This window comes from Narcine bancroftii, chromosome 1 (assembly GCF_036971445.1).
Source record: "Narcine bancroftii isolate sNarBan1 chromosome 1, sNarBan1.hap1, whole genome shotgun sequence".
In the NCBI taxonomy this organism is placed as follows: domain Eukaryota; kingdom Metazoa; phylum Chordata; class Chondrichthyes; order Torpediniformes; family Narcinidae; genus Narcine; species Narcine bancroftii.
In genome coordinates, this window is record NC_091469.1 from 204,407,650 (window position 1) to 204,433,156 (window position 25,507).

General features: G+C 43.1%; 1 protein-coding gene across 3 annotated transcripts in view; it reads right to left on the reverse strand.

Moving 5' to 3' along the window:
• LOC138738438 (protein crumbs homolog 1-like) overlaps positions 1-25,507 on the reverse strand; it is a 114,631-nt gene that overhangs the window by 43,816 nt on the left and 45,308 nt on the right. The window contains exons 2-5 of one of the 3 annotated variants that reach the window (XM_069888661.1): positions 19,531-19,770; positions 6,831-7,026; positions 3,871-4,010; positions 2,953-3,135 (exon numbers count right to left, since the gene is read on the reverse strand). In XM_069888661.1, coding sequence (XP_069744762.1) covers positions 2,953-3,135; positions 3,871-4,010; positions 6,831-7,026; positions 19,531-19,770 — 759 coding nt within the window. Of the gene's footprint in view, positions 1-2,952; positions 3,136-3,870; positions 4,011-6,830; positions 7,027-19,071; positions 19,771-25,507 lie in introns of those variants that run through there. The other 2 variants (XM_069888650.1, XM_069888670.1) reach the window with 2 other exon arrangements.

Consider the following 25,507-nt stretch of genomic DNA (forward strand, 5'->3'; position numbering starts at 1 on the left):
TTTGGTAAGGCTAAACCTCCATTCTTTTAAAATTTTTGAAGTTGGACTTTATTTAGGTGAGGGTATATGTTCTTTCATGTATAAGAAGATTCTTCTTTGGCTTGGCTTCGCGGACAAAGATTTATGGAGGGGGTAAAAAAGCCCACGTCAGCTGCAGGCTCGTTTGTGGCTGACAAGTCCGATGCGGGACAGGCAGATACGATTGCAGCGGTTGCAAGGGAAAATTGGTTGGTTGGGGTTGGGTGTTGGGTTTTTCCTCCTTTGCCTTTTGTCAGTGAGGTGGGCTCTGCGGTCTTCTTCAAAGGAGGTTGCTGCCCGCCAAACTGTGAGGCGCCAAGATGCACGGTTTGAGGCGTTATCAGCCCACTGGCGGTGGTCAATGTGGCAGGCACCAAGAGATTTCTTTAGGCAGTCCTTGTACCTTTTCTTTGGTGCACCTCTGTCACGGTGGCCAGTGGAGAGCTCGCCATATAACACGGTCTTGGGAAGGCGATGGTCCTCCATTCTGGAGACGTGACCCATCCAGCGCAGCTGGATCTTCAGCAGCGTGGACTCGATGCTGTCGACCTCTGCCAACTCGAGTACTTCGACGTTAGGGGTGTAAGCGCTCCAATGGATGTTGAGGATGGAGCGGAGACAACGCTGGTGGAAGCGTTCTAGGAGCCGTAGGTGGTGCCGGTAGAGGACCCATGATTCGGAGCCGAACAGGAGTGTGGGTATGACAACGGCTCTGTATACGCTTATCTTTGTGAGGTTTTTCAGTTGGTTGTTTTTCCAGACTCTTTTGTGTAGTCTTCCAAAGGCGCTATTTGCCTTGGCGAGTCTGTTGTCTATCTCATTGTCGATCCTTGCATCTGATGAAATGGTGCAGCCGAGATAGGTAAACTGGTTGACCGTTTTGAGTTTTGTGTGCCCGATGGAGATGTGGGGGGGCTGGTAGTCATGGTGGGGAGCTGGCTGATGGAGGACCTCAGTTTTCTTCAGGCTGACTTCCAGGCCAAACATTTTGGCAGTTTCCGCAAAGCAGGACGTCAAGCGCTGAAGAGCTGGCTCTGAATTGGCAACTAAAGCGGCATCATCTGCAAAGAGTAGTTCACGGACAAGATTGAGTTAAAGGAATTTTAAAAAAAGACAGGAATTAAAACAGGCAAAGCCTGAAAAAGATATATAAATTTAGGTAATATATTCATTTTAATAGAGTTGATTTGACCAATCAACAATAAAGAAAGGAGTGACCAGTTTGTTAACGCCCCTCTTGGAATACGTTTCAAAGGCACGTCCGTTACTGTAACATGAACAATGAAGGAGAATTTCCTAAGGAATCATTAAAGGGAATAGGGAGCTTTTGTATTCAACACCTTGAAGGTGGCAGGACTCATTGACAATGAATGTGAAACCTTTTTTATTTATAGCTGGAAAAGCAAAGAAATACAAGCCCATGAGTAAAGATTTTAGACAACTGTGTAAGTTTTTAGACTGGATTGTGGGGGATATCTGGGTCCAGCTACTATATTTATTAATGATACAAGATAGGAAAGTAAGTTGTGAAGTGAGAATAAGGAAGCAACAAACAGATAATGGGTTTTGAAGTGAGTGGGTAAATTCTGGGAAATGGAGTAAAAACTCGTTCATTTTGTCAGAAAGAATAAAAGAAAGAAGCAGATTGCCTCAATGGTGGGAGATTGTTAACTCTGAAATGCTGAGGGATCCATGTATGATTTGCAAAAGGCTAGTATGATGTCTATGGGATTGTCCTTGCTGGAGTTTAGAAAAATAAGGGAAAATTTAATTGAAACCTACCAAATACTGAAAGACCTGGATAGAGTAGATGTGGAGAAGATGTTTCCCATCTTGAGTTTGGGACCAGAAGACACAGCCACAGCCTCAGAATACAAAATCGTCCCTTTCAAACAGAGATGAGGAGGAATTTCTTTATCCAGAGGGTGGTGGATTGGGTTCTTTGCCCACATTGCTGTGGAGGCCATGTCACTGGGGGTATTTAAGGTGAAGGTAGATACATTCTTGATCTGGAAGGGAATCAAGGATTATGAGAGAAGGCAGGAGATGGGGTTAAAAAGGATAGTAAGTGTTATCTGGAAGATTATCCAACTTGTTCTCCACATCACAATAAATCAGCCATGATGGAATGATGGGACAGTCACAATGGGCCAAATGGCATAATTCTGTTCCAATGTCTCATGGTCTTCTGGTCTTGTGGTGTGCAGGTGGAGTGAGTAATTTGGAAAGCCAGTGGAATGTGATTGTGTAGTGTCAGGGCAACTGAGTGCAAAAGTAGAGCATGTTTCTTCAGATAAAGAAGGCATTGGTAAGACCACACCTGGAGTATGAATGGTCTTGATCCAAGATGTTGACTGACCATTTCTCTCCACGAATGCTGTCTGACCCATAGTGTCACTCCTCATTCTCGTGGTTTGAACCTAGTTCTGTTTTTCTGTTTCCACAGATGCCATCTGATCTGATGAGATACAGCTTGAGGGCATCATCTCAGATTAACACATTGCCCTCATAAAACAGAGATGAAGAGGAATTTTCTCTTTCAGAGAGTTGTGAATCATTGGAATTCCCTTCCCCAGAGTGCTGTGGAGGCAGAATCAATGATTATATTCAAGGCCAAGGTGAACAGGTTCTGATCCAAAGGGAAACAAGGGTTATGGGGAACAAGAAGGAAGGTGGAGCTGAGGTCACCCAGAATAAGAAGCAGACTCAAGGGATCTCGTGGCCACCCTCTGTCCTTAGCCCTTCACTTCTTCAGTGTTTTCCTCAATCCCACACCCAGGTGTTTTACTAATGTCGCAGAGTACTGGCCATTGAAATAAAACTCTGCATCAGACCTGTGAGCAACTTCACCTCCAACGTGGCAATGAAGCCATCGGGCCTCGATCTGTTCTGAACCTGAGCTCCTAAGCTTCTCACTGTAAGTTTCTCACTGACCTGTGAATCCATGCTGACAAATGCAAACATAGCCAGGTGCGTTGGCATAACTGAAAGTGGACTTGAACTGCAGGAGATTTCCGTAATGGTCTTGTCTGGAGCGTTCCAAGCAGGTGCCATTATTCTTGCATGGCTCAGTGAAGCATTCATTAATGTCGATTTCACAATGTCGTCCAGTATAGCCTGTTACAGTGGGATACAAAGTGCAGGCATTGGATGCCTTGTAGTGATTCATAAAGATCATTAGTTATGTGGCCATTATAATGTTACATCAATGATCACTCCCAACCTTGTTGGTTTTTAGTCTTGACACACCAACTAACAACAGCAGATCAGAACTAAAATTAGCAGGTTTAAGTTACAGAAGCACAAAGACTGCCGGAACCTTGAGAAAACAATGAACTGGTGAACGAACACAGTGGGTCAGGCAGCATCCATGGGTAGAAATGGCCAGTCGACGTCTTTATCGAGACTCAAGTGACTAGTCAGGGAGTGGGAGAAAGCATTGGAGGAATGGGCAAAGAAACATCAGAGAGACCTGCAGAGATCCTCCAGCAATTATTTTCCAGCTCAAGATTCCAGAGTCCACAGCCTTTGTGTTTCACCCCATTTGAAGTTCATTGAACCTTGAGGGATTCAGAATGGAAGAGACAACACTTTTGAGGTGTCATTAGTTTTCTTGATCTCAGTGTAACCTTCAATAGGATTGCAAGTTCACTGATTAGATCATCTTAATGGACATGTGAATATTCGGGGAGCAGAGGAAGTGCATCGAGTTCATCATGCTTGGCGTGGATATTATGGGCTGTACTGTATGGTTCTCATTCATTTATTTGACCAATGATCCCACAGACAATGATGCAGTTGGACTGAGAGATTCAGTGCCTGATTGTCTTTGTCTGTCTGGTGGACACTAACCTGGCCAGCAGAGGCAGCTGTAGTTCCTCACTCCTTCCTGACAAGTGGCATTGTTAATACAGGGGTCAGAGGCACACTCCAGGATGTCAACTTTGCAGTTAGTGCCTTGAAATCCTGTCCCATTGCAATTACAAGTGTAGCTAGTGAAACAAAATGCAGAAGGTGAGTCCTAGTTCTCAAGTTCAGCAGAAGGAAAGGACTGACAATTCAATCAATGTTTGCAGCTATTTTGTCCAGGTGCATGTTTTCAGTTCCAGGTGATTGGCATACAGTGTGCAAGTTTTCTTCCTCATATCCTCCCATCGAAAACCTTCAATTCCTTGAAGGAGCAATTGGATAAATAACAGTGAGGGAAGATCGATAAGACCACAGCATGGAGCTGCTAGGTGCAACATGAGGATCACACACTGACAGCTGTCACATACATGATAGGCCAAATAGCCTACTTCTGTACTGTGACCATAGTATGACTCCCTGATAACCAGAATATATATATATTTTTCTTCTGGCTTCCGAGACTGGTGAACAAGACTTAAATTCTAAACTGCGCCACCACCTAGGGACAGAACTGTGAATGGCATATGAAAAGGTAAAATATTTTGGTTCACCTTTTTTCTGTGCTTTACCCATTCGTGTTTAATTTCTTCCCCTAGTTCTGAGGGTGTTCAAGGAGGCAAGTTTAATTTTATTAATTCCTTTAGGAGATGCAGATGTCCCTGGCCACAGTCCATCCCTAATCTCCTGGTACTGAGGTGACACTGGTGGGGCAGGCAGCCCTAGGAAACACGGCAGATTTCATTTCCTGAATGGCATTCATGTGTCAAACCAATGTTTGATTTAGGAATTTTCATTTTAATGTCATTGTTTCTTTGAGTTACATATTTTTTTCAATTTGCCAATCAATCTTCCATTATCAGAAAAGCCACAGTGCCATGATGCCCTCAGCACATAGCTCGAGAGATACAGCAAGGAACTAGGACATTCATTCCCCAAGTCAATGCCAACCATCAAGCACCTATTTAAATGAACCGCAACCCAATTTCATTCTCCCCACATTTCAATCATCCCACCCGATTCTACTGGTGCCAATTAATCCAGTCGCCTAACTGCTGAGTTTCTCCAGTACTTTCGTGCACTGCACTAAGACCCTAGCCTCTGAAGATTTTCTCATTTACCTGATAGCCTGCCAGCCATTTCAATTTACAAAATCTCCTTCAATTAAATGTTCACCAGGATCAGCTAGCACTGATCTCCACAACACCCCAATCTGAGGCTGGCCTGCATCTTCTTGCTCTTGTCTTCTGCCCATGACCCCGATTTATGTGGTGTATCACCCCCAATAGTCTACACTCTAATGCTCCTTTGTAATCTCTTTCTTTTAAAAAAAAATAACGTTATTGTTTAATTTATAAATCTTACATACAAAATCATTTATATATATATATATATATATATATATATATCTATAACAAATTAAACATTAGCCCCTTTTCCACTGGCACCTTGACCCAGGAATTAACCGGTTAAGGGTCTAGTGGAAGAGGAAAACAATCAGCACGCCGGCATCAAATCACAGCGGGGATTGACGGCCTCTACCTCAACTCACATCCCTGGCGTCAGCTGATGCTGGCGTGCTGATTGAACCAGAGGGAAATGGACAACTTCCATCCATTCCATTCCATTCGAAGGTAGACTCTCTGATCCACGGGGACCAGTTGTGTTCAGTGGAAGAGCAGTCAGTGACCTGGTTAAAGGTGGCCCAGTGGAAACAGCACAAACGCCTTCCTATCCCGGGACACTGAACGGCCAATTCACTGGGATGCCAGCAGAAAAAGGGCTATATAATGTAAACCAAAAACCTGTCCATAACTGTTTATTTGACTTGTTTCTATAAGACATCAAATTCTATAAATATGATATTTAACAGTTTACCCCTTTCTCATAAGATTTCCCAGTATAGTTCTGGATAGAAATAGATAAGACAAATTTAAACAATCCTTTTATATAAACAATGGGTAAATTCTATCTTAATTAATGATATGATCCATGATAAACCCATATTTAAACCCATGTTTAGCTATTACTCAAAAAAAAACACAAAAAACCCTCTGACTAATCTAAACCCTCCGTCTAAACAAGGTTGATTGGTAAAATCATAAAGACATGGATCGAAAAGCAACCTCCAAACACGAGAGAGAGAGTCTCCAGAGCATCTAGACTTCTTAAATCTTCCAATCATAATTAGTATCTACGAATGGGCCCCACATCTTGTCAAATTTAAACTTTCTATCTTTAATGTTGTATCTAATTTTCTCCAAGCTTAAATAGGACATAACATCATGTAACCACTAGGCATGAGTGGATGGAGAGTCATCCTTCCATTTCATTAAAACTGGTCTCTTTAGTGGCACAGTATTGATGGACCACACTAGCTTCAACCTGCCCCTTCAAAGAGAAAATAGCTTGACCTGACCTTGGTCCAGGACTTTCAGTCTGATCCAGAAATCAATCGCTAGAACCAGCTTCCATAGTGCTCCGCACAAAAGAATCACCAACTAACTGAGAGAAAACACCTCCATGTTGCCTCGTACATTGGCAGCTCCTTACTCTGAATCATTGTCCTCTTCGGGGAGAAACATCGCAAAACCTCAAGCAGCCAGGAATCTTACTTTTTGTAAGGTCATCTCTCAACGCTGTATCCCTGATTCTCTGTAAAGGCAGGGCTAATATACAACCAGGGATCCAAATATTGAACTACATTCCAAGGATAGAACAATCTAATGTTGCACTGCACAGAGCTTTCACTTGAAGTTTCCTACTCTTGATTTGGATCTGTGAAACAAACCTGTTCTCTTGAGATGCAGCTGAACAAATCAGGCACGTGTGTAACTCTGCGGTGAAGACCTGCTTTCTCCAAAGATGTCCCATCACTCATGCCAATATTGTATTGTGTTCCTTACCTGTTGATCAGGTCATTGCATATCCCTCCATTGATGCATGGATTGCTGGTACACTCATCGATATCTATCTCGCAGTTAACCCCTTCATAACCAGCAGCACAGGTGCAGCCATAGGACGCAACATAGTCTTTACATTCAGCACCATTCTGGCAGGGATTAGATTCACATTCATTTATCTCAACCTCGCAGTTCAGACCTTGGGAAATCAGAAGACAAATGGAGGTTTTAAAACAAAAGCTGGTTATCTGCACAGAAATAATCCGAAACATTGGAAACTGGGTCAGTTCACAAGACTATAAAAGTATGGAAATGAGGACGAGACGAGATAGTAAAGAAGAAAGGAAGAAGAATTTTCTTTGTGAATCGAGACAATAGATGTGGTTTAAACTCACCTACACGATCAGGATCTAAATAGTTTACCTTTGTAATGATCTACTCGATTGATTGCAATTTGGAACCAAATTTAATCATTTTTATCTTATTTCTTCACAAAATGCATAAAGGCCCACACTAACTCTCCTTGGTTGAAAAATAATAGTCAGTGCCTGTAACTTTTAAGCAATTTAACACTGAACATATTCTGAGCCAGTCAGTGAGCACATTAATGAGCCTGTTAATGCAAATGGTTTCCCTTCCCATGCCCTTGTTGGTAAGATCAGCAGTGACAGTTCCACATTTGAACATGCACATCCATAATTACAGAAATATCAATGAAACTGTGCTTTTGATTCGGGAGTAAATTCACCTTGACCATCAATAATATCTCTGATCGTGTCTGCACCTGTTTGGAATTTTAAACCCCCCTGATATTGATCTTAATCTCAGAAAACTGAAGCAGTTGTGTAGCCTGCTGGGGCTTCAGGTTTTGGGGATTTAGACATCTGGGCATCAGCATCTCTGCTTTCTGGACGATGCTTTCCCTAGAGAATAGGGAAATGTAAGGCCACGAGCGCACAATGGGAACCTGCCCATGGCCTCTAAAAATAGTGGCATGTTCCTGACTGGACAAGCCACTGGTGACAGAACTTGCAGACTGACAGAACAGCCTGTTCGATAGGCGCCCGTCACTCCACCACCGGCACCCAGGAGCAGCAGTCAGCACTGGAGTCGCTAGGGGGTGCGGATCACGCCAGGTGACACCAAAATGACTGTCTATAAAACTTTTGTGCAGTGTTTAGCAGAAATGTATTATTTTTAATAAAAATATCTCTGGAGTTAATTTATAACAACAAAAACATTTTTCGTAGGCCCAGCTTACACGTGTCAATATACCTACGAGGCTAAAACTCGACGCTAATTTACTTTTTGAACCTTCTAATGCTCTCCGGTCAGAGCTGACAGTTATGACCCAATTACGATGACGCTTCAAATCACATGGTTTCATCTGCACACGCTTCAACCACGCGCTGTTGTTTTCATTGCTGCTGGTGTTTTATAGTCACTGCTTTTGTCAAATTTTCTGGTGTTTTAGCTACAGTATTGAGGTAATTAGTATTTGTGAACCAATATCAATAATGTTTCGAGAAGGAAGTAGTAATTAAATGTATTTATTTCAAATTCTATTGTTTTCTTGTCGAATTTTCACTTTAACCACATGAAACTATGTAAATGTAAATACATAGAAACATAGAAACATAGAAGATAGGAGCAGGAGTAGGTCATTCGACCCTTCGAGCCTGCTCCGTCATTCAACGAGATCATGGCTGATCTTAGGCTGTGCGTACGATATTGTAATTTAAAGGTAAAATTTAAATTTTGTTAGTTATTTATCTCACTACTATTGCCATTACATTCAGTGACATACAGGAGTTATGATTTACGAGTGGCGTTCATACAAAAAGATTACGAAGGATTCTGCGTGGTCTGGTCTGAGAGGAGGTTCATGGAGTGGTGATGGGGAGGTTGTGACACCATGAGTTACCGCACTGGGTGACACCAACCCTTGTGACGCCACTAGCAGTCAGTACCATCTGCTCGATATTCTGCAGCAACTCAAAGAGACTCCTTGGACAGCACCTTCCAAGCCCACCATCTCCAACAGCTAGAAGAGCAGCAGAAGCATGGGGAGCGCCATTACCTGCCAGTTGCCCTCCGAGCCACGTACCATCCTGACATGGGAATGTATCGCTGTTCCTTCAGCGTCACTGGATCCCTCCCTACCAGCACTGGGGAGGCACCCCCACTTCAAGGACTGCAGCGGTTCAAGAAGGCAGCTCCCCACCACCTTCTCAAAGTCAGTGAGGGACAGGCAGTGGAATGCTGGCTCAGACTGTGAAGTCCACCTCCTTTAAATGAATTAAAAAACAGGCTTCACGAGGCGATATGATGGTGGGATTTGCTTATGCAGACACTTCAGGAAGTGTTGGTGGTGTATGTCCCACAACTCAGAGTGAGTGACAGTGTATGTTAACACACATATTAACTCACTTCACCTGGTGGCCTTCGTGTGAAATGCATTGGTTATCACCACATCATTCGGGAGCATAATGATCCTACGTGGGATGAAGACAATGTGTGTGGTGGACTAAATGGAAATGGTCCCATCTCAGTGTTGCCTGTTGAAGCTGGTCTATTGCTGGATACGTGAAACAGTAGCACCATGCTGGTTGAAAAGCGATACCCAGCCACACCCCACCTTGCAGCACTAGATGAGGAGAGCACCCTCTGCTGGCACATACTGGGAGCCATAGACACATATTTTTTTCCTTTCTCACCCCTCTCAAAGGAATCCAGTGTGTGTCTGTCCAGTGCACCTCTTTGAAGTGATCCATGTCACATAGAACATCACTGGTTTTTGTAACCACTCCAATGGACGTGCAGTGCCTAGGATTACTGCTCAGACACACCCATTGTAAATATTTTGCCATGAGAGAATTTAATCTACTTCAGTGAGCTTTGGGTCATTTTCATACTTGAAGCTGGAATCTAGATGCATGTAACTTAGAGGCAGATATAAACAAATGCACCAATTATGTCATGGTTTTGGAATCTTCGGACTTTAAGCAATCTTGTTTGAATGTTCCGTTATTGATTACACAGAACGATCTCCTTCCAATTCTAATGAAACTGAGTGCATGAATCTGACTTGCTGATAAGATTCTGACAGCTTTAGCTTTCCCACCTCATTTGTCAGACGTAACTGGTGGCGTCAGCTCTCTGTAAAGCAGTGCTGTACCAGGCTGTGAGGGGAACCTGAGGCTTAACTGGGCTTAAGGTCTCTCACTTGAGATGTTGCAGGTTGACCTGGTGCTACATTTGCCCCTCTGGGTAATTCATTGAATGAGCATTCACCAGGAGCGAAATTCCCAGATTTGTTTAAAACATGTCACTTAGGTGGAAATTGAATTGATTTAAAAAATCACCAAGTCACATTACACCTTCGAGGTGGAATAACTTGTAACATTTAACATCACATAATTGTCATCGAAGACTTGTCAATTGTGTTATAATTGTGCTACAGGATCATCTTACAATGGAAAAAAATGGATGCAAGAAATATTGTTCAATATGGTTCTGAGAAAGACAATGAACATCTGGTTGCAAAGGGTGCCAGTCAGCGTTGGCGCCAGAACAAGTCTTAGCGGGGGGGGGGGGGGTGGGGGGGCACAATTTGCCGCCCAAAAACTCACTCAGTATTGGTGGGGGGGTGTTAAATGTGGCATCCTGGATTGGTCCTTGATTAGGGAATCAAGGGTTACAGGGAGAAGGTAGGAAAATGGGGTTGAAAAGAAGAGTAAATAAGCCATGATGGAATGGTGCAGCTGACTCAATGGGATGAATGGCCTTATTCCGCTCCTATGTCTTCTGGACTTATGGAGGTCTGAGGCTTAGTGCCTGAAGGTCTTTGGAGCAGAACTCTTGTTACTCCCATCCAATTCCAGAATGAGCAGGTGAAGAACTGGTAAGTGGGACTATCCACAGTAACACTTCAGTGGCCAACAATGGAAACAGTGGGCCAAATGGCCTCTTTCTGCTTGGTTTATTTTGTTGTCATTCGAGATGAATAGTTAAACCTTATTCTTTGAATGGTATAAATGTGAGATAAAATTGTCATCAAAACAGATTTTATGGAGCGCAATATTAAAATGAGTGTTCCTTTCCAGCCTGGAACTGCTGGCACAGACTCACTGCTCTGTTTGGTTCACGTTTCATGACCAGAGCATCGCTGGAGCATTTATTGTCCATTCCTAATTGCCATCAGGAAGGAGGTACAGGAGCATCAGAATCAGGACTGTTGGATAATAGCTTCTACCCACAAGATGAGAGATAATGAACAGTATCCTGTTACAGAGTAAATCATCCCAAAATATTGTGTGTGTGTGTGTGTGTGTGTGTGTGTGTGTGTGTGTGTGTGTGTGTGTGTGTGTGTGTGTGTGTGTGTGTGCGTGTGCGCAGGCAGACATGTTATCCAGAGAAACACTTTTTTCAGGTTGTATATACAGTTAGATGACAATTAACTTGAACTTGAATTGCTTTTGAGAAGCAGGTGATGTATTGACATCTTGTACCACTGCAATCCTTCTGGTGATGGACATGAGTTCCCAGAATTAGACCCATTGAAGGCAAACGTCAGTAATTTATTTCCAAGACTAAATGGGTTTTTTTACGCAAGAAAACCTCTATACCAGCTGTCTTTGATCTTCTTGATGGTAGCAGCCATAGGTTTGGAAGATGTTGATGTAACATTGGGAGGGTTGTGGTTTCCAAGGGATCAGGAGACACACCAAAGTGGGAGAACACTGCTTTGCTGAGGAGGAGGAGACTGGGAGAGGACCCTAAAGGGAAAGTGTCCATGACAGTGACCAGCGAGGGGCTTGATGGCTGAAAGATTTACATCAGTCTGCGGGACCCTGGAGACTTTGGGAACCAGGTGTTGGGACCGGGATTCATGAGAGTGTCAATGGTGGGAAAGGCTCCTGAAGGCCCTTGGGTGTCAGCAACTTCCTGATTGTCTTGGAGGTTTGGAGCTAGGAGCTTGGGTTCACCACTGAATCAGAGAGGAGTCCTTCCGGCTGCGGAAGCTGTGAGAGTGCTGGAGATTAATCCGTGGACACTTGATGTCTCAAGAGGGACTCTCTTGCTTCTCTATCTCTTATTGGTGGGAGCAGCAGGCTATTGGCAGCTCTTTTGTCTGTCTTTACGGCAGGCAAAAGTCAATGAATTTTGTGTATTAAGTACATGAGAATAAAGTAATCTAGAATAGCAGGGGATTTTGTCAATGTTCATTCCTAGTAAACCTGGACCAAAGGAGGGTGAACCTTAAGCGTGACTGGATGGGACCTGGGCTGCATTGCATTGCTCGAACTGCACTCAGCGAGCCCAAGTGGAGAGTGTTCCATCAAACTCTGAAATCATCTGAGGTCGTGAAACGTCCTCAGAGTTTCAGCTGCCGAATTCCCTGCAGGGCACAGTCTCTGACCTGCTGCGTACGAGGCTGGTCCAGATGAATTTCCGTTCTATCATAGCCCTCAAGATATTGGTGGTGAGGGACTCAGTGATGTCAGAGATGTCATTGAATGTCTGGCATTTTTGTGGCATGAGTATTACTTGCCTTCTTTCAGTCCTTGCCTGAATATTGATGAAGTCTTGCTGCATGCAGGTGTGGATCAGTTCCTTTGCTGTTGAGCTGGAAATAGGAATGAGCATTGACCATTGATGAAGTTGATCGGTGAACCTGCCCATGTCTGACATGAAGAAGGTCGATGAAGATGGTTGGGTGAAGGAACATGAGAAGTTCCTGCAGTGAAGTCATGGGGTTGGAGATGTGAATCACTTATGACAGAGAAGAAGGCTGATCAGCCCATCATTGCCTTTGTAGTCCAACACCAGCCAATGTCCTTTGTAATGCGAATGATCATTCAAATGCAATCCCTTTGATGTGCATCGACATCACCTGTCACCTTGATGCTATGTTTGGTCAAATGCTGCCTCAATGCTACGAGCAATCACTCTCACCTCTCCGCTGGAATTCAGCTTCTGGTTCATGTTGCACCAAAGCTGTGCTGAGCTCAGGCCCAAGAGATTTTGTGGAAACACAATCTGGGCATCAATGAAGTAGTTATTAGTGCGTAAGGGCCAATTGATAGCATTATCCATCATAATGCTAATGTTTAAGGGTGGTGAGACTCATGAGGATTAGCCAGAATGGATCTGTCTGAGGTGTTGTGAAACAGATGTATCTGGACCATTTTCCATCCTGTTCTGCCGATGCCAATGTGGGGAGAGGTGGCAGGCCTTTGAGTACTGCAGCTGAAATGCTGTCCAGTTCCAGACCTGCTGTCTCGTTCTCTAAGATATTTCTTGATCTCACATGGAAAGATTTGAATCAAGTTTGTCCTCTGTAATGCCAGGAATCTCGGGGAGATTGAACGTGAGCAACCGGCGCAACAAGATGAAAGGTAAAGGTTCCATTATCATCAGATAATACTGCATTTAGAATGAAACATACGTGAAATTCTTTAACTTTGTCAAGGAAGACAGAGAGTCGCCACTTTGTCCTCACAGAAATGAGACCCCAACGAGGAACAAACTCACAAACCCTGGTTTACAAGACGGCAAAGCTATTGGAGCCTCATTAATTCATTAGAATAATTTCTGTAGGGGCGCACAATAGTTTGGTAAAACTAAATATGCTTCAAAAGTAGGATATTCATGTATCAAAAACTAAGCATAAATACCTGCGTGCTTATTGTACACAAAGGAAGCATTCTCATTCAAAATTTAAAAGAAGAACAGAAAGTAAACCTCATATCCAGACATTGTGATTTTGTGGCTTTCTTCTTTGGGACGTCTTTGATTTCAAGGGGAATTCATATCAGTCCTTTAAAGAGGAAAACATTTATTGTTCAAAGTGCCTCTGTTTATGAAGTAGAAATATTTATCAGGAAAAATAAAAATCAAATTATATGAAATCAAATAATTCAGATTGTAGTCCAGATAAATAAATAAATAAAAATATATATAATTTTAATTGTTTTGGCCACAACCCTTCATCAGGTAAAGCAAAAAACAATGCAGAAGCCCAAATAAAAGGATGGGAGGGGGAGGGGGAAGACCACGGGCTGGCAGGTGACAAGTGAAGGAAGTAGGGGGGGGGAAGAGGGGGGTAGAAATGGGACAAAAGAATCTGGAAGGTGGTAGGAGTTTGAGGCAGAGGGTTGAGGATGATGCACTCTGATAGGAGGAAGGAGGGTTGGTAAATCTGTGGAATTTGTTGCCACAGGCAGCTGTGAAGTCCAAGTCACTGGGTGTATTTAAGGCAGAGATTGATAAGTTTTTGATAAGCCAGGGCATCAAAGGTTATGGGGAGAAATTCGGACAGTGGGGCTGAGTGGGAAAATGGATCAGATCATGATTGAATGGCGGGGCAGAATTGATGGGCTGAATGGCCTGTTTCTGCTCCTATTTCTTATGGTCTTATCGAAGAGATGGGGGCTGAGGAAGGATAAGGATGCCTGATATCTCTTCCATAAATTCCTTCATGATTTATGTGTAATTATAATCAAAATCTCTGCACAGGGAAGCAGATGTATTGGTTTCAATAACAGATAACAGCTGAATAAGAACTTGTTGCTTCAACCTTTAAGCTGTGAAATAAACAGAAAGAGCATTCATCAGAATGATGATACAGTGACATGTGTTTCTGAAAGGTCAAAGGATAGAAAAGGAAAGGAATAGCTGAGGGTGCTGACAAGAACAAAGTAACAGCAGCTCAAAACAATCTCATTTTGTCAAAGAATAAATCAGTGGTTTCTCATGCTGATGGGGAATCTGCTCCACCGTCTGCCTACCTTACGGAATGGGTTCTCAGCAAGCGTAACCTTCGCAGATTCACAGGAGGTAACAAAGAAGGCTTGCCTTTTCATGGCGCCTTTTCTCATCCCTAAAAATGCTCCGCAGCCATTCCATTGCATTCACTGCTGCAGTAGAAATGTGAATGAGGAAGAAACAAGATCTTCCCTTCCCACTCCCAGTCTGCCCTCTTCCCTACCTTGCCCCACACATCGACCCTCTGACATATCTACAGTGTGAAGTCATGGAAACAAAAGTAGATAATGCCCCTTTAATATTGGGACATGCAAATGCCCCTAACATTTCAATTTTTTTGAAAGGCCCAAAGGATTTTGACACTGCAACAACGGCCACCTCACTTGTATTTTTTAATTGATATAGACTGAGAGTTAGGCATTAGCTCAGGAAAACTCCCCTGTTTTTTGTGATGATGTACAGGGCTCTTTGGTAGAAAGCCACCAAGGAGCTTCAGCGACAATACTCAAATGATCTCTGGGACTGATGGCAGCACACAGAGATCCTTGAACCCACAACCTCAGGAAAAGGAGGGCTACTGACTGCAGCAAAGTGATTGATGCTGGATCATACTTGTGGAGTTCATATTAAAGGGGTCACGATATTTTCCGAATTAGTTCACATTATTTGAGGTTGTAGATACGTTTTTGAATAAATTTAACCTGCCTGCTCTCACTTTCTATCAGAATGTAGAGATGCCTCTTTCTCTATACAATGCATCACCAAAAGTTTTCCACAGTTCCAGAGAAAGCATCTGCTCAGGATATGCCTGTTTCTTTGTGCTGTGGATTCCATGATTCCACCAAGCACATAAACCTTTGTACACTGGAGGCCATTTTTTGAAGTCTAAGCTTTTTTTCTACTTATATCTGTTAAAGCTGCCCGGGAGTTTCCATTCAAACTGATGATTGGTGCTAACACCCAGTCAGAGGACCATGCAGCACAGAACAGGCCCTTTGGCCCAACTCATCCATGCTGACCAAGTTGGCTAGTCTCATTTGCTTGCATTTGATCCATATTCTTCCAAACCCTTCTTGTCTATAAATCAATCCAGATGTCATCAGATTAAGCTTAGACTAGTGACAGGATGGGGGTTTGGGTGAAAGTATTTATCATGAGGATACTGGGCTCATTGGGATTCATTTGCCTTTCAATACAAACACATCACTTAATAAGAATTACTTTGCAAACAGATTTTTCGAGAAATTTACTGAAATTGGCCATTTTATTCCTGAGCTCAGCATTGTGAAGCTAGACAGTTGAATATGAACCTTCTCCGGGAAGAAATGAGGGGAATGAGCTGGAAATTTCTACACCACCATTCTTTATGTCATGCCAGAGAACAAGTGGGAGCAGGAGAAAGAATGCCTTGAATGCCTGTGATAATGCTAATGAGTTTATTTCATGCACATTATGCAACGTACATATGCCTGAAATTCATACTTGCTGCAGCCAAACAGGTATTTGCAAAGAAAAAGTAAATTAGTAAATTAATTTAATTAAATTAAGTGAGACAATAAAGACATACGGGAGATAATAAATAATCAGGAATTGTAGTGCAAAAAAGTGATAGCATAGACAGTCCATGATTAGTATGAGAAGGGGAGATTCAAGAGCCTGATTGCTGTTAACGATTTTTGGGTGCTTTTTTTTAACCTTTTGTCCAAAAGTAGCAGTGAAAAGAGGTTGTGACTAGGGTGATAGGGATCCTTTATGATATTGACTGCCTTCTTGAGGCAGCATCTCACACAGATCTCTGCAATGGATGGGAGATTGAAGCATGATAGATCTGGTTATGTTTGCTGCCTTCTGCATTCCTGAGCTCTTGAATTACCAAACCAGACAGTGTATTGTACTTTCCACAGTGCACCTGTAGAAGTTGGAAAGATTATCCAACGATATGCCAAATGTCCTCAGACTCCTCAGAAAGTAGAGGTGTTGGTGTGCCTTCTTCATGGTTGTCTTGATGGGCTGGTTCCAGGAAAAATATTCTGAGATATGAACTCCCAGGAACTTGAAAGTCTGGCCCTCTCAACCTCTATTCCATCAATGCAGACAGGCGTATGCTCCCTTGGCCTCTCCTTCCTAAAATCAACAATAGATCCTTGGTCTTGGTGATGTTAAGAGCAAGATTGTTGTCTGGAACCACCCAACCAGGTCCTCTATCTGCATCATGTATCCTGTTTCATTATTTCCAGTATTTGGCCAACAACAGTGGTGCCATCAGCAAATTTGTAAATTGAACTTGTAAGCTGAACTTGGCTGCGCAGTCATAGATATACAAGGAACAGAATAGGGGACTAAACACACAGCCTTGGAGTGCCCCTGAATTGATGGTCAGTGAGGAGGAGGAGGTGATGTTGCTGATCTGCCCTGATTGGGGAGTGCTGATGAGGAATTTGAAGATCCAGTGCAGAGGAATGGAGAGAGTCCCAGGTACTTTAGTCATGAGTTTTGCTGGTATGATGGTGTTGTAGGCCGAGTTTAGCTGTAGGTGTCCCTGGGTCTAACACAGAGTGAAAGGCCAGCAAGGTGGCATCTGCATTCACATGTTGTGACGATAGGCAAACTGAAGTGGGTCGAGGTCCTTCCTGAGGCAGGAGATGATCTGCTCCACAATGAACCTCTCAATGCACTGTATCACGAGATGTCTGTGCCACTGGCTGATAGTTGATGAGGCAGGTCACCTTGTTCTTCTTGGGCACTGGAATAAAGGATGTCCTTTTGAAGCAGCGGCAACTTCTGACCTTAGGAATAAATCATCTCTAACCGCTGTAGCGAGAGGTTGAAAATGTCCACAAAATCTCCAGCCAGTTGATTTGCGCAAGTTTTAAGGACATGGCCATCTACACCATATGGGCTGGATGCTCTCCAAGGATTAACCCTCCTGAAGGTTCTGCTCTCCTCAGCCTCAGAGCCTGAGAATACAGACTCACTGGGGGCTGTGGGAGTTTACGAGGATTTGTGATTATTTTTCTCTTATAAAGCAAGCATAAAAAAGGCAGTAAAATAAATTCAGGATTAGGAAGTTCATTCTCAATTATCCAAAGTGAATCAGTTCTGTTCTAAACTAGTTTGTCCCAACTTCTCAAATATTTGGTGAGGTATGAAATACTGAATGTTCGCACCCTTAAGAATCACATTGTTTTATGTAATTCTCATGATAGTGTTGAGCAGAGTATAATGTGATGGAATTTTTTTTAAAGCTCCAGATTCTTGAAATCTGAATCAAAACTAAAAGATGCTGGAAATACACAGCAGATCAGGTGGTAACTGTGGAGAGAGAAACATGAGTTCATCTTTCAGGGTCATGTCCCTACTCCTAATCTTCAACCTGAAATGTTAACCTTCTACAGTTTCTCTCTCCACAGATGCAGCCTGGCCAGCTGAATATCCAGCTTTCACTGGGGTTTCTTTCTTCACCCTGTAGAATGTCTGGGAAATGTCCTTCTATTTTGTTTAATGCCATTATTTTTCATTAATTTGTATCTGTTCAATTAATTTTTAAATCAATATTCATTTTTTTCCCTAATTATAAGGTTGTGAATAATTTAAGTATTTAGCCACTATTAAATGCTTCTGATTTAAAGGGATGATGTAAAAGCAACTCGTATGGCTTTTAAAGGCAGGAGTTGTCAAAAACTCCAAAGCAAAAAAAGCTTGAGTTTGAAAGTTAAGTTTTCAAGGTCAGAGAGGTAGTTCAGCAATGCCTTTGATTCAGTAAACTGTTTCAACAGTTATGTCTCAGACAATAAAAGTTTTAAGCTTATTTTCAGCTATCTTCTGACAGGAGGTTCTGTGTATGATGGGAGTCCTGACAGGTGTCCACATCAGAACAATTGGAAGCATTTCTGCAAGTGTGACTGGTGCTCAAAGACCAACATAAACAGAAAGGGAATAATTTAAATTGTTCATCTGCCCTTCTTGATAAATAATAGTGTACAGTCAAATGAGGGAGAAAATTCTATTCTACCTGAGAATATCCAAGGCAAGCATGGGCAAATGTTAGTAACTCAAGTGGTTAGCTTGGTTGGAAGGTGCAAGTTCGGCTGAAGGGCCTGTTTCCATGCCCTATAGCACCATGATCTAAGAAACATTCAGCAAAGTTAACTCTGATATCTGCCTTGAGTTCAAGTCACACAACAATATTAATGTCCATCAAATCCTAGAAGCAAATCCACTGACAGAAGACACAAGATCATGTCGGACAGAGATCTATAATGAAGTGAAATCACCATTATCATTCCAAAGTCAAGCTGTAACCGATCGGGATGAACACAATTCCAGCTTATCTTCATTTCCCCCTTTTTGACACTTCTCATACTGTCGCAGGTTCCACAATCTGCAGAACCTGCTTGCAGCACAGCCATCTAAATCAGTCGGATTACTATTCTACATCAATGTATGCATGCCCTAAACTTAAATCGTAGATTACCTTTGTAGCCAAGAGGACAGACACACAAGTATCGATCCACGTCATGTACGCACGTCGCCCCATTTCTGCACGGCCTGGATGCACATTCGTTGATGTCAATCTCACAGTTAGATCCCTGATATCCAGGAACACAGAAGCATCTATATTTATTTACCCCTTGAATGCACAGAGCCCCATTTACACAGGGGTTTGAGGTGCACTCGTCAATATCAGTTTCACATTTAACCCCTGTGTAACCAGGTTGACAAAGACAAGTGTAATTCCCAATCCCATCCAAGCAAGTTCCATTGTTCTTGCATGAGTTGGCAAGGCATTCATTGGTTTCTGTTGTGCAGTTTTCCCCTTCATACCCTGGAGAACACTGGCAACTATATCCATTCACCTGATCTATGCATTCCACATGATGCCCTCGGCAAGGGTTGCTCTCGCACTCATTTATATTTAGACTGCATTGAGTACCTGTAAAGCCAGGTAAACAGGTGCAATTATACTGCAGACTTCCCAGTGTGGTGTGGCAGGTGCCATTATTCAAACACAGCTGAAGATGACAGGCGTCAAACAGTAGTTCACAATTCTTTCCAAAGTAGATGACAGGATCCTGTGGACACTGGCAGGTGTAGTTATCCAGTCCAGCTATGCAGATCCCATTGTTCTGGCATGGCCCTGATAGGCACTTGTTGGCTTCAGCAGAACATATACCTGTGTGATTTAAGAATAAATTGCTTTAAGGTTAATTCATCCATATATTTAATCAGATAAATCTGTCTAATGCTTTGTGTTTAAATAATATTGGAATGTTAGTTTTTATTTGTAATCTCTTCATTTATATTCATTTATATTTATTATCTCATTTTATATTTACTATTTCTTTCTAATTGCAGGGAGCATTGCGGTGATTTAATTTTCATTGTTATTGTTGCCGTTTCTTGCACACCTGTGCGGCTGCAACAAATAAGAATTTCAGTGCACCTGAACATTGTGCCTTTGTATATTGACCATCAACTCTTGTATAATTGCAAAACTGCTAGTTCATGCTTACAGTTAGAAATGATCTGGCCGCTGTTGATGTGGTTGGACGTATCCGGTCTTATTTAGAGTATTGAAGGAACTCTTCATTGATTGATTGAAATGTGGTGCTAACATACATCAGGAGGAAAGGATGCACAGTGGTGTTGGAAGTGTCATAGAGTCATTCAGCATGGAGCCAGGTGGTTCTAGATTCCAGCAGGTTCCCTATCACTGATACTAGTTTAACAGATCAATAATTTCCTGCTTTCTCTCTTCCTCCTTTCTTAAGTAGTGGGGTCATGTTTGCTATCTTCCAACTTCAGTATCTATAGAATTCTGGCAGATGTTAACCAGAGCATTCACCATCTCTATTGCCACCTCCTTCAAAACTCAAGCAGATACAGTAAAATCCCCATTGTCCGGCACTCAATCAGCCAGAAACTCAAACAACCGGCAAAAAACTGTGAGGAAATAAATAAATTTACATTTAAATAAGAATAAATAAACTTCCAAATAAAAGTTTCGGCCAGCGGAGTGCCCCCCCCACCCCCCAGACGTGTCCGCGGCAGCCGTTTGAATAAAGTTTCAATAAACTTGTGTTTGAATAAAATGGAAGCGCCCAGGGTGAAGACCCAGCCGTGCAGCTCACTGCTAAGGCGACTCTCCCGAAGTGTCTCCCTATCCCTGCCTAGTGAGAGTTTTTATCTTTATTAGTACATTATTCAGTAAGGCCTTATCTGTAAACTTGGGGAAGGGAGGTTAGTAGTGATGGTGGCATGGATACCGCAGCACTGTTACAGGACTCAATTTAAAGGAAGGTGCGTCAAAGGCTTGCCTGGGACACTTGTGTGGAGGTGAGTTGGGGTGTGCTGTGGCCTGACCGGGACACTGGCATGGAGGCGAGTCGGGCTGCGCCGAAGACCTGACCTGGCACTGGCATGGAGGTGAGTTTGGCTGCACTGGGGGCCTGACTGGGATACTTATGTGGAGGTGAGTTGGGCTACGCCAAGGGCCTGACTGGGTCATTTGTGTGGAGGTGGGTTGAGCTGCGTCGAGGGCCTGACTGGGATACTTGTGTGGAGGTGAGTCGGGTTGTCAGCAGGAGGAGGGGTGGGGTTAATTATGACAGCAGAATGGTTAGTGTAGCGGCTAGTGCAACGCTGTTACAGCGCCAGCGACTTGGTTCAAATTTAAATTTTTTTAAGTTACGGGAATTAGCTGATTAAAGTGAACTCTGCATAATTAAATGCTACAATACTGGTTTTTAAAAATTACGTTACATTTTTCCCTGTCTTTTGTCTTTTAAACTGTGTATTTATTCTATTCTAGGTGTAAGAGTGAATCTCAATCAACCGGAAAATTCATATAAGGGACATCCACAATTCACGTCGGTGTCGGATAATGGGGATTTTACTGTAGATCATTGGGTCTTTGACATTTAACATCTTTCAAGCTCACCAACCACTCTGGCATTATTTTTATTTGCTTCAGTTCCTCATCCTCACTGGAGCTCCAACATTTCTGACAGTTTTACTTTGAATCTCCCGTGAACACAGACACAAAGTGATTGCTCAATTCCTCATTCCCAATTATGAAGTCCGTAAGTGATGTACATTTTCCTCAACATTTTTACATATCTAGCAGAAACTCTTACATACTGTTTACCCTTTCTCACCATCTTCCCCCATATTCTATCACCTTTGAAATGTAGAACAGTACAGTGAGGAACAGCCCTTCGGCTCCACATGTCTGTGCTGGTGATGGTGACTATGTCAATTGCAATCTACCTGCTCAGTGTCCATATCTCTCCATTCCCTGCCTGTTCATGTCAGTCCAGTTGCCTGTGAAGCATTGTTATTCCATCACCTCCCCTTCTCTGCTCACTAATGCCAGCTAGTGTATACCACACCCCAGACAGATTCCAGTGTCAAAATAGAGCCCCAGGAAGAGATTTTGTAGTGGAATCTGGATTTCTCCTACATAGAGCAAAGAACAGGCCCCTCATCCCAAATCATCCAAGTCGACCAAGTTGGCATTCTGGACCAGTCCCATTTGGTTCCCTCCCTGTCCATTATCTGTCCAAATGTCTTTTGGATGTCAAAATCATGGCCACTTTTCTAGCTTCCTCTAGCAGCTTGTTCCAGGTATTGGCCACCCTCTGAGTGAAAACACTGCCCCTCTGACGACTCTTAATCTCTTCCCTCTCACCTTAAACCCATGCCCTCCAGTTCTAGAATCATCTATCGCTGGGAAAAGACAGCAAGCATTCACTTTATCCATGCCCCCCATGATTTCATAAACACCAGTAAGGTCACCCCTCAGCCCCCTATGCTCTGGGGAATAAATACAAACCTGTCCAACCTCTCCTTCTTCTTCCCTCCCAGGTGTCCTGGTGGAGCAAGTGCAGATTTGAATGGAGGTACAGCCATGTTCCAGAATGTTCTTGATAATCTTATCTGAAGCAATATGTTTGATGACTTGGGGTAGGTACAGCTTACAGCATCCACACCTCCTGACTCTGTGGGAGAGGGGATCAGGGCCTGGTGTAGTGAAATGGGAATTCATTACAGATGTAATGGCCTAAGGACTGGCTTCTCCCCCGATTCTGCCCCCACATACCCTGATATAAACCCTGGATCCCTGCCAAAACCCCAGTTCAGTCCAAAGACTATTGTGTGTTATTCTTACTGAATAAAAGTATGTGTTACTCTCTCTCATCTTGAATGCTCTCAGTCGTGCTACACCTGGGGAATGAGGATCAGGGCCCGGAGTGTGGGAGAGGGGATCAGGGCCCGGTATGTGGGGGTGGGGATCAGGGCCCGGAGTGTGAGAGAGAGGATCAGGGCCTGGTGTGTGGACGATGGGATCGGGGCCTGTTGTAGGGAGTGGGGGTCAGGGCCCAGTGTGGGGTGTGGGGATCAGACCCTGGTGTGTGGAGGTGGGGATCAGATCCTGCGAGTCAAGTGCCAAACCATTGGGAGCTCAGATTAGATAGAATGCAAATGATGGGACTCCACCTGCATGGTGGTTAAACCAGAATGATGTTACACATTCAGAAACTTTGACTTGATCGACATAAACAAAGATTAGTTTTCTTTAGCCTTACATTGATAAATAAAGATAATTAACTCTTCAACCTCAGTGTTCGTATTTCCCTTTGGGCGGATGTGAAGATGAACAGGAAAATGCAAGGTAACTGAAATTTAACTCGCCAGGCACTGGGAGTTCAGTTTAAAGTGAAGGTTAATTAACTGAAAATATTCTGCTCTTTAAATTTGGAAGAAGCTATTGTATGTGAAAATTACAGCAATTCCTTCAGGGACAGCTGTGACAGAGAAAAAACGTTGAAAGAATTTATATTTGCTGTGTTGGCATATTTCTTATTCTTGCTATATACAGTGAAATTGTGATCATCCTTTATCCAACTGTTTGGAAATCCCGATGATATACTACTGGTTTCACAAGGAGATATTTGTCACACTCCCCCCCCCAACCCCCCCTCCCACCCCTGCCACAACTCTCTACAACCCCAGGTCTCCCCCAACTCTCCACATCCCCGGTTTCCCCCAACTCACTGCATCCCCAGTTCCCACACTCCCCCACCCACTCACTGGAACCCTGGTTCCCACTCCCCTCTCCCCAACACTGGAAGTTAGTTCCCATGTTCCCATTCAACTCAATTGGGCCCCATTGCTCTTCTCCCTTCAAACTTAACACCTTCACTAGAACTTTTAATGTTTTGTTAGATTTTTCAAAAATATGAATGAAAGGTGTGTTGGGCTATCAGTAAATAACATCTATTCATCTACCAGAATCTCTTGCAGGTGAAACTGTACATCCTGAGGATTTTCCAACTTTTTCTGTAAACTGTATTAACAATCAAAGACCTAATTCCATATTCATACAAGAATGCTTATGTGCATTTTGGATACTGCTCCCTGTGAAGTTTTCTTTCCTGACTTAAAGTGAATATAATGTGGCGCCTTGCATCTGTACAAGTCAGATTAGGTAAGTTCAAGTTCAGGCTTAAATGTATTATCAACCGACAGTGTTTCTCCAGACTATGGTGCATGTATAAATACACAGCAAATAATAATCATAGATGTACATATAGTGTAATATAAAATAACTATGTATACATATTTCAGAATAATTTAGAGGCCAAGGTAACAGGATGCCGTTCATCAATCACACAGCCTGGTAGTCCTGATTTTGATGTTCCTGTATCTCCTTCTTGCTGGTTGTGGGTCAAAGATACTGTGTGATGGATGATGGGAGTCTTCAATAATTCTTTGAGCCTGATTTAGCACCTTATATTTTTCCTGGGCAGCCTTAAACCTAACTCGCTTAAACGTTGATTTTTCCAATCTGTTGCCACCAGTTCCAGCTTTACGTACCCCTGTACTTACATTCTCTCTCTATCCTTTCCATCCCTCCCCCCACCCTCCTTCCTGATTCTCTACCTCCCACACACATTCTGTCCTATACTCTGGGGCCCCACCCCCAGCTTCTTTCCCATTTATATCTTGGTCTTGATAACGGGTCCCGAGGTGTTGACTGACCATTAGCTCCCACAATGCACATTGTCCCTGAGATGACTGCAATGGAGAGGAGATAGTCACCCACCTCTTTGCTGAATGCAAATTCGTGAAGTGTGTGTGGAGAAGAATGCAGTCCTTGTCATAGTTCACCCCCAGCAGCAACGTGACATTAGATTCTCTGATCTACGGACTGTACCTGGGGACGGACTCAGAGTCAGGCATCCAGAACTGCTGGAAGATCATCAACTCAGTGAAAAACACACTTTGTTCTGCCCAGAATCTATTGGTTTTCCAGCACACGGAGATGTCGGTGCAGGAATGCTGCTGACTGACACATTCCAGTCTGCAGGAGTACATGCTGAGGGATGCCCTGAGGCTTGGTGCAGCCAACTCGAGGGCGCTGTGGGGAAGAATCACAGGCTAGAACCCTCCCATTACAGGGCACTGAGGTGCTGACGCCGAGGGGAAGCCCCTCTACAACAGAGAGAGAGAAGTGACAAGGTGCCACAGGGGTGGTAATGGTGTAAATAGAATTGAATGTAACAATGCTCAGTTATGGGATGTATGGATATGAAACAAAGGGTGCAAAGAGACTTTGAATGGTTTTCCCTTTGTAAATAATTTATTGTGAATAGTCTATTTTTGGTTTAAAACTTGTACCCATGGATGCTGTCTGACCTGCTGAGTTTCTCCAGCAGTTTTTGCCTATATACCTTTTGTGTTTTTAAGAATAGATCTTTTCTGAATGTTAACAGGTTTTATGTGTTTCTCTCTATTCTTTTTAAATGGCTGTGTTTTTTTTTGAAGCCACCCTTTAAATGTAGACTGAAAGTTTCTTTTTTATCCTGTTCCCTCCCAGCCTGACCCTGTGAGACATTGTATGAACA